Consider the following 19294-nt stretch of genomic DNA (forward strand, 5'->3'; position numbering starts at 1 on the left):
TTTTCTCCTGTTAATCTGTCTCATGTCAATTTAATTCCTAAACCAGCTGGAAAAACCTGGCAGGGAAGGACATTTTTTTCCTTCCCTAAAACTGCTTCCCCTAAGATATTTTTACCAATCGTCGGGTTAATAGATCCCTGAAAAACTCTAATGTTCTCTCCAGCTTCTGGACAGTAAGCCTTTGACCAAAAAGTAAAATGTTGATAGCATTTTTAATGTGTTTTCATAGAATCACTCTCTGGATATTGAGTGGAAGTTTGGTGGTGAAGATACTTTGCAGAAAAAAAATATTTTAATAAACAGCTGAGTTAGTTTCTGGGAGAACAAAGTTGCTAAAATAAATCTCAAGATTCTTGCTGGGCCTTTGTACTTCCACACAAGTCAATGTTCAGCTGAATCCCTCCACGTGCTCAGGTGGAAAGCAGCAGAGTTGCCAACAGTGGTTGAAGGAGCTGAATAATACTATGCATAACCTTTAAGATTTTGGAGTTTCTACCCCAGTGATTGCTGGAGCTATACATGCATACATATTTTATTGATAAACTACCCAGGAAAAAGTAATTTTGTTTCATCTAAGACATACCAAAGTACTGGGGATGGATATAGGGGGAAGTAGCAGTGGAGAGGAGGAGGGACAGCAGTGGAGAGGAGGAGGGACAGCAGTGGAGAGGAGGAGGGACAGCAGTGGTGATTTTCAGCACAGATTGCAACTTTTGTAGCTCTACGGCATTAACCAATATAAGAAATTGTCTAGTCTTATATTCACTATAGGCAGTTCCTGACTTTCAACAGTTCAACTTAATGATTTTTCTATTTTACAATGCAGCAAAAGCGATATCCATTCAGTGGAAATTATACCTTGCATGTTGATGTTTTCCCAAGCAAGATGCAACGTGGTACAATATTCTTTCGTGATGCTGTGTATCAGCAGCTCCAACTCCAAGTCTGCCACATAATCACCAGGGTAAACAACCGATGTACTTACAACCATCCTGTTTTTCACTTTCAGTACAGTATTCAATAAAGTGCATGTTCTTATAAAATTGGCTTTGTGTTAGAGGATTTTGCCCAACTGTAGGCTAATGGAAGTGTTCTGAGCACATTCAAGGTCCACTAGGCTAGGTTACGACGCTGGATAAGTTAACCGTATTAAATGCGTTTTCAACTTACCATATCCAGAGGTGCCCCATCGTCTAAGTCGAGGAAGACGGAGCAGAAGAGGAAAGGATGGAGCAGCCAAACTGTGAGGCTGAGAAGACAGTTAAAGTCAGTCAGTCAAGGAGAGGGACCCTTTAAGTACTTTGCTGACCATGCCCGAAGACTTGTCACCTAAGACTTGAAGTTGGGTTGCCAATCATCTTCTGGGTCTGCAGTCGCTGACAACATTTAGGGCCACATTCCCCCTTGTTCATTCGTATTTTTGTACCACTTCTTGGCAAGGGTCAGATCCTGAAGCTCTCTGGGTCTTGGCTCCTTCACCTGTAAAACGTGGGGTTTGCATCACAGAGGAGAGTTTCTGGAAAGCGCTCGGACAGCCAGCACACAGGTGTGGGAAGCGAAGCGCGGCCCAGTCCTTCAGCCTTTTGGCTGAGGCTGGGGAGGCACAGATAGCAGGAAGGTGGGGTGTGCTCCGAGAGAGCGTGGGAAGGGGGCGCACCAGTAAGCGAGGGCGCCTTAGGGCCCCGGGCGCCACGGCCACCTACGGGCTTCCTCGCTGCAGGGCGGGCCGGGGACTGAAGAAGCCTAGGCTCCTCCCGCACCCACGGCTTCCCGCCGGCAGACCTGCGCACGCCCTGCCCGCCCCACCGCTCGCCAGCACCGCCCCGGCGCACGGAGGCTGGACTTTAGCACGGGGGCGGACCCCACTCCCGCTCCCGCCTCTCTCCCCGCCTCCCTCTCTGGGTCCCGCCCCGCGGCGCAGGGGGCCGGGCTCCGGCGAGGGGGGCGGTGGCCGCGGCGGTGACAGCCGCTCCCCGCCCCCGAGGGTCGCCACGTCCCTCACGTACCGCCCGGCCGAGGCGCTGAGCGGCGACCTGGCTACCCCAGCTCCGGCTCCTCCGGCGGGGCTCGGCATGAGGCTGGCGCGGCTGCTTCGCGGAGCCGCCTCGGCCGGCCCGGGCTCCGGGCTGCGCGCGGCCAGCCCCGGCGCCAGCCGCAGCTTCACCTCGGACTCGGCCTCCGGGCCGGCGCCCGAAAGCGGCGTTCCGGGCCAGGTGGACTTCTACGCGCGCTTCTCGCCGTCCCCGCTCTCTATGAAACAGTTCCTGGACTTCGGTGAGTGCGGCCCGGGCCTAGGGCCTTTGTGCGCGGCCCTGCTCGGGGAAATGCGGCCCCTGACCCGGGACGGGCCCGGCCCTCGCTGGCCCCCTCTCACCTCTGGCGCACCCCTCCTTCTTAACGTCTCCTCCCCCAACGCTGTAGGTGTTTCCTTCCTCCCTTGCGGACAGATCCCCAAGCTCAGGTGCACGCACTGGCGGGCGGGATAAATAACCGGGGGCGTGTGCCTTTTTGTTGTGTATTGTTGAAAAACAAACCTGGAGGGCCGCGGGCGGAATGACCTCCCGCCTTTCAGCGCACGTGCAGAGCCGCGCTCTCTGCCAGGCGCCTTCCGAAGAGTAGAGCTCCGGCTGGAGGCAAGTGTGCTGCACACTCCCGGGAGTCGTGTTCGGATTCTGCACAGTGATGATAAATGCTCAGTTTTGTAGACGATGATTGCATAAAATTGGCGCGATGATAGGGGAAGCAGGTTATAACTGGCCCAATTGTTTCATAGAATGTTTTCCTTGCCACTTGCTTAATAGTGTTTCCACCAACAGCACATTCATTTCATCATCAGCAAGTAAGTGTTGAGCACACGTAAAGTGCGTGAGCACTAGACGTGGGGATTGCCACATTTCACCCTGTAGAGGCGACGGTCCACTTTCCTCGTCTTCCGGTGGGCCCTTCCTGGTTTTCTCTAGAAAGGATGCAACAGATTACAGAGAAATTGCAAAGTTAGACTTATAACTTTGACTTCTCATACGGAGGCGTGGAGGGGAAAGGGAAAACTAATAAACTCGAATAAAGTCATAACATTTCAGTAGAAAAAGTTATCTTCTGCATTGTGAGTACTGTTAAGGCAGTAATGGATCTCTGGTGGGCTCAAAAGATATCACTTAGCTGGCAGCTTTATCTTAAAATTGTGGTGTACAGGGGCGAACTCTTTTTGGCGCAAAGCCCTCGGTTTTCTTTGTTGTTACTTTAAAATGACTGTAGTGTGATTAAGGGGTGAATTTGGCCTTGTTCACAGTATGCCATTAAACTTTCACAAGAAAGTGTTTTCCTTTAATTCGGTAATTACTGCTAGGAACAATCTAGTTTTGGCTAAGGCTGCCTTTCTAAAACAGCAAGATGACATTCGTGAGTTCAGAATGCATTGCTGAAATAACATGATTTTTTAGTTTAACTTTCAGTAGAACTGCTTGTCAAAGGACATTCTACAACTGTTCTGCTTAGTAGCTTGGTACAGGAGTGGAGGAAGAGCAGGATGCTTACCAGGAATCAGACTATTGAATAAGACCTGGGGGTGGGGGTGAGGGGAGGGGGAGCTTGAAGATGGTTGCTGAACAGGTATTGGTATTTTTTGCTTTCTGTTGCCTGAAATCCCTCCTGTACATCAGCTCTTTGCTTATCGTGGTTCCCACGCACATTGACCAAATTTCTCTGTTTATATTGGACAGGTATTCATTTCTTACAAACCTGGAGTTAGGAAACAGATTTTCTAAATAATAGCATCCAGTTAATAGACTTTGGCAGGTCCTGCTGTTAATTAGACTCTGCACCTTGTTCAGACTTGCTCGGGTTACCTTGGTGCTAAGATAATCACAGGAAGGATGCAAGTGATGGAGAGGGGAGAGTATCTTCACTGCTCTACAAAGCGACTGGAATGTCATGACTTAGGTCATTTAGGATGCCTCACAACCCTGCTGACTGGGTTATCTCATCCCTTTCGTCCTCATTCCCTGTCATGAAGGGGATGCTACTACCACTCTGACGTTGCCAAGTAACTCCCTCTGTGTTTCTCCCTGCCTCTTGGCTTCTACTGCCTTATGGGCTCTACTTACTGCTGTTCCCACCTTGTTTCGTTTTAGGATCTATGAATGCTTGTGAAAAGACTTCATTTATGTTTCTGCGGCAAGAGCTGCCTGTTAGATTGGCAAATATAATGAAGGAAATTAGTCTACTTCCAGATAATCTTCTCAGGACTCCATCAGTTCAGTTAGTACAAAGCTGGTAAGATTCCCATCTTGTGTTTGCAATTTCAATGGACTTACGGACTTTACTCAAGGTGAAAGCAAATACTCTTTTACTCTTCAGTGGGTTCTTACGGTAGTAAGAGCATTCCTCCACCTCTTTTTGGGTGTGTCTGGGCTTGTCCCCTGAATCCTGGACTCTACCACTCCTTGACTTTGAGAAAACAAACAAACAACCAATCAGAACTGCACAGAAATACACACACTAAATTTAAGATTTCTGATATTAAATCTGTAGGGATGTTATGTTATAATAAAAAATATCTACAAAAAATATATGTCTACCATTTGTTGATGGCTAGGGATTTATAGGCATTACCTTTAATCCCTTTGACAACTCTGCCCATTAGGCATTATTATCATCATTTACAGATGAGGAAATTGAAGCACCTACTGGCCTTTTGTCAAAGGTAGTACCATTCATAGTGGAGGTAGGATTCAAGCTCAGATTTGTTTCTTTCTACTATACCATGCTCTAGTCAGAATGATAAAATGTATTAAAGTGTGTATATATTTTTGAATAAACTGGATTTATTTTACTGTAGTATATCTTTGTCAAACACAAAAGTTAAAATCTTTATTCTCCCATTTTAAAGTAATTACAAATTAGTGGAATCATATAAGAAACTATGCTGTCTTCCAAAATATGACAGTAGAGGTATTAAGGGTATGAACATATACGTGGCCATTTAAATACAGCCTTTCTTGAAAAATAAGATAAAAACAGAGAGGGAGGCAAACCATAAGAGAGTCTTAAATATGGGGAACAAACTGGGGGTTGCTGCTGGGGGGGGGGATGGGCTAAATGGATGAGGGACATTAAGGAGGGCACTTGTTGGGATGAGCACTGGGTGTTATATGTAAGTGATGAATCACTGAATTCTACTCCTGACACCATTATTACACTGTATGTTAACTAACTTGGATTTAAATTAAAAAATAAATAAATACGGCCTTTCTTGTTAATGTTATTAATTTAAAAGTGTAATTCTTTTAAGCACTATACATTTCAAACAAAAGAGTTTGCCAGAGTTCAGTCTTAAATGGAAAATAAAAATTAGCTGCAAGATTTTTCCCAGTTCTGATTCATGGAGATCTTAGCACTTTTTTGTAGCCATTATAGTTTGTAGGAGAAGCTAATCTAACTTCAACTTTAAAAAACAAGCAAAAGAAGTATGACTGCTACAATATGTGATAATGAGATGCTATCTGGTTCAAGTATGGAACAATTATGAGTGTGGTTTAAAGAAGAGGCATTTGTTTAGGAACTCTGATGGAATCTAAAGGAGAACATATAATTTTCTACGGAAGCTTATTTCTGTTTTTTAAAATTCTTCACTGAAAATAGAATATGCTGCATCTTGAAATCTGTTCTGTGCCTAACATGTTGTCAGTGCTCAACCGTCTCTTGAATTAAGAGCGTGGTTTTTCTTGCCAGGGAAGAGAAAAGTAAGGGGTAAAGCAAACGTCAGAATCACTTGACTTTGGAATGCTTTGGACTGAAGAGAGGCACACACTGCTTGTCAAGAACAGCTTTCCAAATCAACATATGGATTTACAGATTTTTCAAACACTTTCATTGCTCCTGGATGCCTACTAAAGACAGTTGTAGATAACAGTGCCCACAGACCAGTCAAAGCAGAGCCTATATAATTGAAAGTCATTGAATAGTAGTGAGGTGTTTTCAGCTCCGGCCCTGTACTGCCATTATGCTTGGCCACATGACCTTGACAAAGTCATTTGGCTTTCCTTATTTTGTTCCTTCCTTAATGGGTGATTTGCTACCTTGAATTGTTAGATAAATTAGAAACCTACATTTGTATGACTTTTGTTTTTGTTCAGCTCGTTTAAAAGAACTATGTGGTAAGTTATAGGCTTTTAACAAATACTTCTTGATGGTACACAAACTATTAACCTGGAGAGTGCATGCTTCTGAAGGACAGACAGCCACCTTCAGCTCCAGCTGGTCATTGCCACTGCGGAAGTACCATCCATATCATCTGGTTTTTGTTTGTTTAAAGAAAAGCCACAAGTCTAGATTTTTAATGTAGAATCTCCCAATTTTGAAAGATTGCAACTAATTAAAAATTTTGTAAAGCACCAAAGCCCTAGAAGGTCTGTAGGGTTTTAAAACACAGGTTTTAAGCTAGACTCAGAGACTGAGGTAGGTGTTCCTCCACATTTCGCTGAGACTAAGACAAATTAAGTCATTTCCCTCAGATCACATAGTTACTGGTAACAGACGCAATTCTCATGACAATCAGCATTTCTACTGTATAGTGGTAAATTAAAGAAATTGAAAAGCTATTTTAGAGTATAGAACTTAAGAATAAAAGAAGTAGGAAATCTTAAAACTCTAAAATGTAACCTATGTTCTTAGGAGAAAATGTGCACCTTCTATTACTTTATGCCAGGCACTTTGCTCAAAGGTGGATGGGTATAAAAATCCTACTTCAACCATAATTCATAGCACGATTCTAAATTAAAAATTAAGAGATGGGTAAAAATACCTTTTGAGTATTTTCATAATATGGAAATTTCAAATTGTGAAAAAACAAATTTATCCAACTGATTTGCATTTTAGGTATATTCAGAGTCTTCAGGAGCTTCTTGAATTTAAAGACAAAAGTGCTGAAGATGCTAAAACTATTTATGAGTAAGTACATGATTTTGACCCTATTCGGACACAATTTTTAAAAAAAATTTTTTTTAACATTTATTCATTTTTGAGAGTGAGAGAGAACATGAGCTGGGGAGGGGCAGAGAGAGAGAGAGAGAGAGAGAGAGAGACACACACACAGAATCCAAAGCAGGCTCCCGGCTCTGAGCTGTCAGCACAGAGCCCAACGCGGGGCTCAAACTCACGGACAGTGAGATCATGACCTGAGCTGAAGTCGGACGCTCTTAAACATCATGTAAAAAATATAAATGTATTGAACTTAAACTTGCTATTGGGTCACTTTAGGGAAATTAACTTTTAGTTTCTCACCACTCGAGAACATACAGTAGTACATGTGTCTATAGCAGCTCATACAAGTAAGACAAATAATGTAAAACAGTGAATATAAGAAAAGACAGTTCAAGTCTGATGATTAGGGGAAATCCAGAAATGGCCTTGGTGCCATTTGGATGATAGGGGACTGGTGAGAGGACTCTTTATCTGGAGAGCTCAGGTGAACATTCAGCTCCAGCCAGTCATTACCAATGCAGAGACATTATTCAGATTGTCTGATTTTTTTGTGTTAAAAGCAGTAACTTTAGATTTTTAATGTAAAATCTCCCCCAATTTTGAAGATTGCAACTAATTTTAAAAAGTTGTTTTAACACCGAAGGCCTACAAACACACCTCTGTGGTCTCACTTTCTGACTTCTGTAAGATGATGAAAGTAATGACAAATGTAATAACCAGTGTACCAGAATTGATAAACCCAGGTAGTCCCCTCAGGCAATTATCTGCTTATTCCGATGAATGTTGCTCAGAACTTAAAGCCCACCTCTTTTGTTGTCCCCAGAGTCTACTGCACATTTTTTTTTAACTGTCTTTAAACATGATGGCAACATTTCACCTTTTAAACATAATTGGGTCTGAAAATAACATCAAGGATTTACTCTCTACCTAGGTATGAAGCACACTGTATATTTAATCTTTAAAACAGTGCTCTTGAGTTAATGCTATCTGTGCACAAAGAGGTTAAGTGACTTAAGGTAGCATTAAAATCACATAGCCAACTAGTGTGATGGGATCAGGATTTGAACCTAAGCACTTGCACTTAAAAATAAACGTATGCTATAGAACCTTCTGAAAATAGCTAGTCAGAGCTGAATCTAAAAAATAAGGTGAGCAATCAAGCAGAATAATCCTGTTTTGGGTTTTTAAAAGAGAGAGGTGAAATAAAGGGGTGATTAGGAATGATGAGTGTTTGTTGTTTTTGAGGAGTTTTGTTGTTTGTATTTTGGATTAACCGTTTGGTTTTGAAGCACATTACAAACTAGGAATTCCAAAAATATTTTGAGCGATGAGAGCATCACTGGAATAAGTTGATAGTACTCAAGATGATGACTTTGAATGGGAAAGCACTCATTCAGAAGTGTAAATTCTGATGGGTATGTTACAAGATGGATTTTATTTCGTAATTAAGACTTCTTTTCTCTTTTATCTAGATCTTTAAATTAACCATGCAATAAATGTCTTCTAAATGACAGAAGTGGGAAGGCTGGATGACTTGAAAATTTTTCTTTTAACACAACAGTTGACTCTTTCTCTCCCATTTTTAAACTTACAGGATCAGCGACATTAAAATTCCTTTTACTTTTCTGTTCTCAGTAGTTCTTTCTCTCTTGGAACCATAGAGAATAGTTCCAAAACAGACAGGCTTTATTGGCTTATTCATCTTCATTCCTCACAGAGCTGTGTTCACTAGAAGCAAGCACTCTCTGTCTTCTCTTATGCTGAACGTCCGTGGAATACTGTCCTTGTAGGGAATGCTCAAACGATCTTAGTTGATGATGGTTAAAGCAAACCCTTAACATTTTTAGGATTGTGTTTTTGTGGCAGCCTTACTTTTAGGAATTCCAAGAAAATAATTAAGCTTCAAAAGTTTTATTTTGGAGGTCTTTATATTCTATATTCTATATATTGATGATCTGAAATACAGTTAAATAAGCAGAAGAAAACATGCACTGATGCTTTTTTACTGAAGTAGGGATTTCTTGCCTAGAAAAGGTTGGTTAAACGTAGATTTTAGTAATAAATTCACTTGTCAAAATATTTGGCTGTTTTGACGGACAGGTTTGTTTAGCTTTACAGATACTGTGATTCGGATCAGGAACCGACACAATGATGTTATTCCTACGATGGCCCAGGGAGTGATTGAATACAAGGAGAGCTTCGGGGTGGACCCCGTCACCAGCCAGAATGTTCAGTACTTTTTGGATCGCTTCTACATGAGTCGCATTTCAATTAGAATGTTACTCAATCAGCACTGTAAGTATCTAGAAGTCAGGAGAAGAAGCAAAATAAAATGAATGTGTTGGTATATTTTAAGTTTATTTAGAAAACTTCCCTTTAATAAACATTTGATTTGGCTTTTTTGTGTGTATTAAGTAAATAGACTGTCATGCAAAGGAGGTATTCTTATTGAATGTAAAATACTACGTTTAAAAAAAGTGTCTGTTCTACTGTTTGGCACCATTCAGAGACACAGTATTCAAATCAGGAGAAGGGCATTAGAGAGTTTAGCTTATTTTGTTTGTTTGTTTGATAGCTTTATTGTTTGGTGGAAAAGGCAAAGGAAGCCCGTCTCATCGAAAACACATTGGAAGCATAAATCCAAACTGCAATGTAGTTGAAGTTATTAAAGGTAAATGCTTACATTTCTCCTTTCATGAAGGATGCAAAAATCAAAATTATTGAGTGTTAATTCATGCCAATAAAACAATTACTTATATCTTGAGATAAAACATTAGGAACAAATGCAAGGATTTGAGAATAATTTTATGATGTTAATTATACATTATGTATAGGATGAATATTTTGTTGATCCAATTCTTTGTTAGGCAAAGTATGGTGATACTGTGAGGGCACCTGTTTCACTTCAAAAAGATTCAAGCTCCACCTCCCCCCGCTTTCTAATTCCCTGTACTAGGAGCCATAGTCTGTGATAGTTTGGTTTGCATTTTTCCACACTTTTTTCTGTTTATACCACATATACTCATATATGTATATATGTCATTGTTGTTCTTACGTTGTTTGCTTTGGGAAAATGGATGCTGTATGTATATTTTTCTATAAGCTTAGAGCCATCACACCACATTCAGTACATATGGAAATACCTTAGGTTTTTGGGTGGCTTAATGGGTATTTCAGAATGTATTAATCCATCCTTCTATTGATGCATATTTAGGTTTTAATTTTTTTTTAACCAGTAATACTGAAGTGAACATCTTTAGACATGTGCTGACTTTACTAGTACTTTAGAAGGCAAGATTCTTAGAATTTAAGACATTTAAAATGCATTTAGGGGCACCTGGGTGGCTCAGTCAGTTAAACGTCTGGCTCTTGATTTTGGCTCAGGTCGCGATCTCACGGTTCATGAGATTGAGCCCCATTTGGGGCTTTGCACTAATGGTGCAGAACCTGCTTGGGATTCTCTCTCCCTCTCTCTGCCCCTCCTCCCCTCCCTCAAAATAAATAAACTTAAAAAAATTTTTTTTAAAGCTAAAATGCATATAAAATTTTGATACCTCCAAAAAGGTATCAAACAATGAATTCCTAAACTTTTACCAACTCTATATGTTATGTGTATTGTAAATATTTTCTTCACCCTGCTGTTTTTACTTTGTTCACAGTGTCTTTTTCTTTATGAATGTTTTTATTTTCTTATAATCATATCTGTCATTTTTCCTTTATGGCTGTTAGGTTTTATCATGTCATACCTTCTCCAAACTAAGACTGTTAAATTATATTTTCTTCCATAAACGGTTTTAAAATTTCATTTATCAATAGTATTGCCATCTTAATGCATGATATAGAAATACATTTATTTTAATGCTTTTTTTTGTTTTGATTTACACTAGATGGCTATGAAAATGCTAGGCGTCTATGTGATTTGTATTATATTAATTCTCCTGAACTAGAACTTGAAGAACTAAATGGTAAGCCTGATGATATCTTTTTCTGAATGATTAGTGTTGTGATTATCTGCGAAGGAATGATAAGAAGAATTTAGATTTGTTTTAATATAAAAGGACTTTTCATAAACTCTTTCATTGAATATGAAAGCTGAGGGAGAACAATCATGTTAAAAATATGTGTGTGTGTGTGTGTGTGCGCGCGCGCGTGTGCATGTATGCGTGTATGTGTGTAATTAGTTGGATTCTGTCTGAAAAGCATTTTGGCTTCTTCCTCGTTTTGTTTATGTTCAGTTGATAATGTTGATTCTTTCCTTATTTTTGTGGGTTTTCTTTTTGGTTAGTTTGGTTAGAAAAAAATGATGCCACGAAAATTATATTTGACTTTTATATGCATTTCAATAATATAGAATTGAAGAATTTAAGAATTCCACTTACTGAGTGGTAAATCATTTTTATTATTGAGGAACTAAAGAGACTGGGGGTGTAAAGAGGAAAGAAAGATGCTGATCTGTTTGAGAATCTGTTAATCTCTGATGGTCTTTTCACCCTGACTAGTAGTGTGCCTTTTGGACCAAACAATTTCAGATATCTTGGAAGGAGATTGATAAGTTTCTCTGTGTTTCTGAGGGGTAGTGTAGTTTTGTAGAGGGAAAAACAGTTACTAAGTGAAGATGACCCTTTAAGAAGAATAAAATTAAGTAGGGTTTTTCTAAACTGTATTCTGGAACTTATAGTGGGAGAGCAATAAAGAAGTTACTCAATTGAAAATAGAACTGCTTGGTGTTTTTCTAAAGCCATATTAACTTTTGTTTCATAACAATACCATTCAGTAAATGAGAATCACAATGCAGAGATGATATTTACACCTGAACTGCTGTGAGCATGTTCTAGGTGTCCCATCCATGTTTCCGTGGGGTGGTTTATTCAGAGGAGAGTCCAATTTATTGGGTCAGTTGGAATTCTAAGGTAGGGTGAGTCTTATTGCTTTGCTCTACTTTAAGTTCTGTTTTACATACAACCTGCCCCCCTCACCACATCCCCAACTGGCCTTCTAAATTTAATAAAATGTTTGAATATAGAATTCATATCCCTTGATAAATTGATGCTAGCTTAATTTTTTTTTAATTCAAATCTATATACATAGAAATGCCTGAAATAAAACAGAAAACATTCCACATGGGAGAAACATTCAAAAAATGACTTTTTAAAAAAAAAGTATTTTTTTTTATATTTATGTGAATTGGACCATGGAAGTTACAGACTTTAATACTTGTTTTGGTACTCTGTATTTAAGAGTCTCTTATAGTTTGCCTTCCAATGGGGGGTGGGGGAGAAGGGAAAATGGGTGATGTGAATTGAGGAGGGCACTTGTTAGGATGAGCACTGGGTGTTGTATGTAAGTGATGAACCCCGGGAATCTATCCCCAAAACCAAGAGCACACCTTACACACTGTATGTTAGCCAATTTGACAATAAATTACATTGAAAAAATTCTTGCTTTGGAAAGTAAAATTCTGGCCTAAAGGCTGAGTGTCCTTTAAAAAGACTCACCATCATAGAGGAAATAGGAAGCTGGGTTGGCTAGATTGTCATTCAGGGTCGCAAGAATGACTGCAAACTCATGTTGTCACTGTCATATGTGAATGTGGGGTCAAACACTAATATACTGAAGAACTGGGGTGACAGTTCTCTCCCAAATAATAGTGTCCTCCATAGTAAATGTTTTCTTTTCATCACTACACAATATATACTTTAAAATGCTTTAAGCACATCTCTCTGTACTTTTATATTTTTCTCTTCTGCTCTGTAGCAAAATCACCAGGACAGCCAATACAAGTGGTTTATGTACCATCCCATCTCTATCACATGGTGTTTGAACTTTTCAAGGTTTGTAAAATAGTATTACATAACCTTTATCAGTCCTTTTCTGAGGTTAGGGATCTGCTCTGAAAATTAAGTACTCTACCAGGTTTTCCTCAGTTTCATTAAAAGATGTCATTTCATGCTCAGTGTCATGTCACGTTGCTGGAGATCAGCCTTTTGTCAACACTGATGGACATCTCAGTGTAGCAGTCAGCTCATACTGGGAAGTCAGAAAGACCTGGGCTTGAATTCCAGTTCTTGATACATACGTGACCATGGGAAAATCAGTCAACCTTTTTGAGCCTTAGTTTCCTCTTCTGTAAAATGAGGGTAATACTATCCAGGTTATGATGATTGGGAATAGCATACTAAATGTCCAGTACAATGACAACTCATTATAGGTGCTCAATAAGCTATATTAATATTTTTTAAAAATGGAATATTTAGAAGAGTAATTTTCAATTTTCCACCCTTAAAAAACCAGAGTCCCACTATTATATGTTTTTTTTTTTCTTTGAAAAAGTCATTTAGATTGACTTACAGGGCTTCTGCTATTATATTTGCTCCTTACAACAAATTTCAAAAGCTAAATAAAATGAGTCTAGTAATGTTGAGAGTACTCATTTCCCAAATAACGCACCAATGACAACTTGGTAATGGATAGAAAAGTGAGTGAGGAGAAGTGGTACAGGTCCCTGTGGCTAAAAATGACTGCCCTAAATCAAGCTGATAGTCTCTCTGACTTTAGTTAACATGTCTTCAGCCAGCAGCAAACTGCTAGAAGAGGTGGCTTTCATCCTGACCATGAAAAAGAAAAATACACTGAAACACAGAAAATCTAACAATATCATAGAACAGCAGGAGTTCAAGAATGCTCTTTTGTTCTAGGACATCAAGAACATATCTAATACCTTACAAAAATCTTTCTCAAAGTGGGAAAATAAGCAATTGGCACTTAAAGGATTAAGCTTAATTTTTTTCCTTAAGATTTCAGTTACATAAAGGTCTTATTCCCCATGATGCTTAATAAAATAAATAACCGTATTATAAAACAGATTTTATATAATGTCAATAATAATGTCAATAATCTTAAGTAGCCTTTGGTAGAGATTATAGCATCCCCAGGGATACTCAATCCTGATGTGTATGTCAGGGCCACACACTCTGAATTTTTAGGAGTGTTTTTAAAAAATTTAGTTTAAAAAATTTTTTAAATTTGGTCCCATCTTTTGCCTTTTTAACTGTATCTAGTTTTATCAATTTCTCCTCCATTGCTACATGTCATGTTATCTTTTAGTGCTCATAATATATTGGCATTGTGTACTGTGTATCCTTTAGGAACTGATCAAAACTAGGGATATTTACAGTGTAAATCAAACTAGTGATGAATTGGATTAGTTTCTACATCATAAAACCATTGCTGTGAATACTATATGAAAAAATTTTTTCCTTAATTTATGGCAATTAAAATGATTCCTAAAAATAGAGACAAAACTCTTTTCAAAAAATAAGTTATTATCTACTAAACTATAAAAATATTTGGATAGAATTTTCAGCTTTAATGTAAACTATTTAAGTGTTGAGATGCCTGGTTTTGGAAAATGTGCAAACTGGATTTGGTTGAAATCTTTAAGTCAAAGTATCTCACCAGTCGTCCAAAATGGACAATAATTTTTTGAAGTAATTCTTTAAATATAATTATAAGAATTATACTTTGGCATATTTCCAGAAAATTAAAAATTTTTTAATTTCAAATGGTGCCTATGTGTTTGAAAATCAGAATTAGTTTCTTCTTTTTTAAAGTTGTGTTTTGAACGGAACCCTAATGTATTTCAGAACGCGATGCGAGCGACGATGGAGCACCATGCTGACAAAGGTGTTTACCCTCCTGTTCAAGTCCACGTCACACTGGGTAACGAGGATTTGACTGTGAAGGTAAATGCTCCCTGGCATTGTTTTGTTTGTTTCGTTGATGTACAGGCATGCACATAATTTCTTGAAGATGTAATTTATTCTTAGAAAGAGATCTTATCTCTAATAGCTAATAAGCACGTTGCTTCATTTATCTGGCAGATTATGGAATTATCCCTTGAGTCTCTTTCTATTCTGGTCTGTAATCCAGATGATGCAAGTAAAAATAAATCCTGAAAACACAGTTTAGCAGTCATCATGAATATCTACTTTGATAAAATATATATATTTTTTAGAATTTAACATTTATTTATTTTTAAGACAGAGAGAGAGAGAGCGCGCGCATGAACGGGGGAGGGTCAGAGAAAGAGGGAGACACAGAATCTGAAACAGGCTCCAGGCTCTGAGCTGTCAGCACAGAGCCCGACGCAGGGCTCGAACCCACAGACCGCGAGATCATGACCTGAGCTGAAGTCGGATGCTTAACCGACTGAGCCACCCAGGCGCCCCTACCTTGATAAAATATTTGAGTGTTCGCAGTGTTACATAGATAGCATATAACTTTTCATTTTTAAGTAACATTTTTCAATCTACTTTTATATCATTTCATTTGATTCTCGTTAACGGCTCTTTAACATAGGAGCACAGGTAATTTTATTGTCAATTTTACAGGTGAGGAAACTAAGACACAGTGATTAGCTCATAATTAATTACCCGACTAATAAATGTAACAGGACATGAAGTCAGGCTCTCTGACCCTAGAGAGCCTTCTTTAGATAGTTTAGTTTCTTAGAGTATGAATATGCTCTTTTTTAAATAATCCTTTTAAATTTTGTTTTAAAGTAATAAATGCAAAGAGTATAAAAATCAAATATATTAGTTCCTGGCCATTTGTAGGCCACTACTCAGAGATAATCTTTTAGTTATTTTTTCTGGGATTTATTGATGTATTTTTAGTAGTATTCTGATATTGCTATTTCTGAAATTTAAAAATTTTCAACAGCAAATACTAGCTTTCTGTTATGATAGTTTAGGAATTAGCTCTTGTAGAGCACCTCCCCTCCCCAACACAGACTTAGTCGCTATTTTCCCAGTTTTAAGTTCATACATGAAATTCTGGATTGAAAATAATCATCTTGATGAATTTTGAAGGCATCTACTGTTACTTTTTTAAAAAGTATATAATTCAGTGGTTTTTAGAATACAAAGTTGTGCTACCATACCACTAATTTCAGAACATTTTCATCACTCCCAAGAAAAACCTCAATACCCATTAGCAGTCACTCCCCAACTTCTCCTACTCCCCAGTCTTTGGCAGCCACTAATCTACTTTCTGTAAATGGATTTCCCCATTTTGGACATTTCATAAAAATGGAATTACAATATGTGATCTTTAGTGACTGACTTCTGCCACTTACTGTAATGTTATAGCATGTATTGTTTCTTCATTCCTTTTTGTGGTTGAATAATACTGTTATCCATTTTTTTTTATCCATTCATCAAGTTGATGGACATCTGGGTTTGTGTTGTGAGAAGACTTTGATAACTCGTTCAATCTCTTTATTTATTATCAGTCTATTCAGATTCCGTATTTCTTCCCGAGGTAGTTTCGATACTTTAGGCCTTTCTAAGAATTTGTCCATTTCACCTAGGTTGTTTAATTTGTTGGCATAGAATTATTCATAGTATTTCCTCATAATCCTTTTTATTTTTGTAGGATTGGTAGTAATGTCCCCACTTTCATTCTTGACTTCATCAATTTGAGTTCTCCCTTTTTTCTTGGTCAGTCTTGCTAAAAGCTTGTCAATTTTGTTAATCTTTCCAAAAAAAAACCAAAACTTTTGTTGAGTTTTTGCCATTGTTTTTCTATACGTTATTTCATTAATTTCTACTCTCATGTTTGTTATTTCTTTCTTTTCCTTGCTTTTGAGTTATTTTGCTTTTTTTTAGTTCTTTTTTGTTTTTTTTGTTTTGTTTTGTTTTGTGTTTGCTTTTTTTTAATTTCTTAAGGTGGATTTTAGGTTATTGATTTGAGACCTTTTATAGCTATACATTTTCCTCTAAGTACTGCTTTCTTTCTATCCCATAAGTTTTTTGTTTTATTTTATTTTTTTAACATTTATTCATTTTTGAAAGGCAGAGAGAGAGAGAGCACGAGCAGGGGAGGGGTGCAGAGAGAAAGGGAGACACAGGATCTGAAGCAGGCTCCAGGCTCTGAGCTGTCAGCACAGAGCCTGACATGGGGCTCAAACTCACAAACTGTGAGATCATGATCTGAGCTGAAGTCAGATGGCTTAACCAACTAGCCACCCAGGCACCCAATATCCCATAAGTTTTTTATGGTGTGTTTTCATTTTTATTCATCTCAAAGTATTTTCTAATTTCTCTTGTGATTTCTTCTTTGACCCATTGTTTCTGTAGGAGTATGTTGTTTAATTTATATATATTTGTTAATTCCCACATGTTGTTCTGTTATTGACATCTAATTTCATTCCGTTGTGGTTAGAAATACAGTTTGTATGATTTCAGTCCTTTAACATTTATTGAGACTTGTTTTATGGCTAACATTGTCTATCCTGGGAAGTGTTTCATGTGTACTTTTGAGAAAATGTGTATTCTGCTATTGTTGGATAGAGTGTTCTATAGATAGTTGTTAGGCCTAATTGGTTTATAATGTTACTCAAATCTTCTATTTTCTTGTTGATCCGCTATCTAGTTGTCATATCTGTTATTGAAAGTGGGGTATTAAAGTCTCCAACTACTATGGTTGACTTGTCTATTTCTCCTTTCAATTCTGTCAGTTTCTGCTTTATGCATTTTGGAGCTCTGAGGTTAAGTGTATATATGTTTATGATTTTATATCTTCTTGATGTATTCATCTTTTATCATTGTAAAATGTCCATCTTGGTCTCTGATAATAATTTTTGTCTTAAAGTGTATTTTTATCTGATATTAGTATAACCACTCCAGCTTTCTTTTGGTTTCTGTTTCTGTAGCGTATCTTTTTCCAAGATTTTCCTTTTAGCCTATTTGTGTCTTTGAATCTAAAGTGTGTCTCTTCTAGACAACATATGGTTAGATTATGCTTTTTTTTTAATCCAGCCAGCCAGTGTCCATCTTTTAATTGGAGTGTTCAAGTCAGTTACATTTAACATAATTATTGTTAATATGGAATTTATGTTTGCCATTTTGTCATTTGTTTTGTATACATCTTATGTCTCTTTGATTTTTTATTTCTGTATTACTGATGCCTTTTTTTGTTCAAATGATACTTTCTGGTGTACCATTTTAATTTCCTTCTTGTTTCTTTTTATATTTCTTTGAGTTATTTTCTTGGTGTTGTCCCAGGATGACAATTAATATAGTGATTTATTTATAACAATTCAGATTCAATTCAGATTAATACCAACTTCATTTCAATAGTATAGACATACTTTGTTCCTGTATAGGTCCATTCCTTCCCCCTCCCCATCCTCTGTACTGTTATTGTCATAAAACATACATTTTTATACATTGTGTGTTCATCTACACAGATTTATAATTATTCCTTTCTGAAATTGTCTTTTAAATAAGGTAGGAGAAAACAGTTACACGCAAAAAATACACACATACTATCTTTTATATTTACCTATGTAATTCTTTTTCCTGATGCTCTTTATTTCTTCATGTGGATTTTAGTTATTGTCTAATGTTCTTTCATTTCAGGCTAAAGGAATCTCTTTAGTATTTCTTTATAGAGCAGGTCTACCAGTGATGAACTCTCTCAGTTTTTGCTTACTTGAGAATGTCCTAATTTCTCTTTCATTTCTGAAGAACAGTTTAGCTAAATATAGGATTTTTTGGTTAATACTTTTTTTTCAGCACTTTAAATATGTTAATCCTACTGCCTCTGGTCTCCCCAGTTTCTGATGAGAAATCAGTTGTTAATCTTTTTAGGATCTTTTGTATGTGATGAATCACTTCTCTTGCTGCTTTCAAGATTCTTCTTGGTTTTTGACAGTTTTATTATGATTTGTCCAGGTATGGATCTATTTGAGTTCATTATACTTGGCATTTGATGAACATCATCTTTTTTTTTTTTTAAGTTTATTTACTTTCAGAGAGTGAGAGAGCAAAAGCATGAGTGGGTAGGGACAGAGAGAGAAGGAGAGAGAGAATCCCAAGCAAGCTCCATGTTGACAGTGCAAAGCCTGTTGTGGGGCTCGATCCCACAAACCATGAGACCATGACCTGAGCCAAAATCAAGAGTTGGACGCTCAACCGACTGAGCCACCCAGGCACCTTGATGAAAATCATCATTTTAATCAAAATTGGGAAGTATTTTGCCTTCATTTCTTAAGATGTTCTTTCTGCCCCCTCTTCCATCTCCTCTTCTGCTGGGATTTCCGGTACATCTTGGTACACTTGATAGGGTCACACAGGTCTCTGGTCTCTGACACATTTTTTTTTTCTTCTTCTTCTTTTTTTTTTTTTTTTCATTTTTCTTTATTTTTTTTTTCTTTCTGTTTCTCAGACTGGATAATTTCAATTGAGTTATCTTCACTATCACTGATTCTTTTTTCCACATGTTCAAGTCTGCTATTGAGCTCTTGTGA

At 37.9% G+C, this 19294-nt stretch overlaps 1 protein-coding gene and 1 long non-coding RNA gene across 5 annotated transcripts in view; one reads left to right on the forward strand and one right to left on the reverse strand.

Moving 5' to 3' along the window:
- Positions 1–3399, reverse strand: part of LOC123379173 — a 60383-nt gene extending 56984 nt beyond the window's left edge. Inside the window, exons 1-2 of one of the 3 annotated variants that reach the window (XR_006583292.1) lie at positions 2535–3399; positions 1171–1479 (exon numbers count right to left, since the gene is read on the reverse strand). This is a non-coding gene — a long non-coding RNA (uncharacterized LOC123379173). Of the gene's footprint in view, positions 1–1170; positions 1898–2006; positions 2144–2534 lie in introns of those variants that run through there. The other 2 variants (XR_006583291.1, XR_006583290.1) reach the window with 2 other exon arrangements.
- PDK1 (pyruvate dehydrogenase kinase 1) overlaps positions 2073–19294 on the forward strand; it is a 33123-nt gene continuing 15901 nt past the window's right edge. For both annotated transcript variants that reach the window (XM_003990864.6, XM_045033952.1), the window contains exons 1-8: positions 2073–2274; positions 4131–4272; positions 6877–6948; positions 9092–9276; positions 9557–9652; positions 10869–10946; positions 12736–12812; positions 14625–14723. In XM_003990864.6, the coding sequence (XP_003990913.1) occupies positions 2073–2274; positions 4131–4272; positions 6877–6948; positions 9092–9276; positions 9557–9652; positions 10869–10946; positions 12736–12812; positions 14625–14723 (951 nt within the window). The remainder of the gene's footprint in view (positions 2275–4130; positions 4273–6876; positions 6949–9091; positions 9277–9556; positions 9653–10868; positions 10947–12735; positions 12813–14624; positions 14724–19294) is intronic.

This window comes from Felis catus, chromosome C1 (genome assembly GCF_018350175.1).
Source record: "Felis catus isolate Fca126 chromosome C1, F.catus_Fca126_mat1.0, whole genome shotgun sequence".
NCBI classification, from domain to species: Eukaryota; Metazoa; Chordata; class Mammalia; order Carnivora; family Felidae; genus Felis; species Felis catus.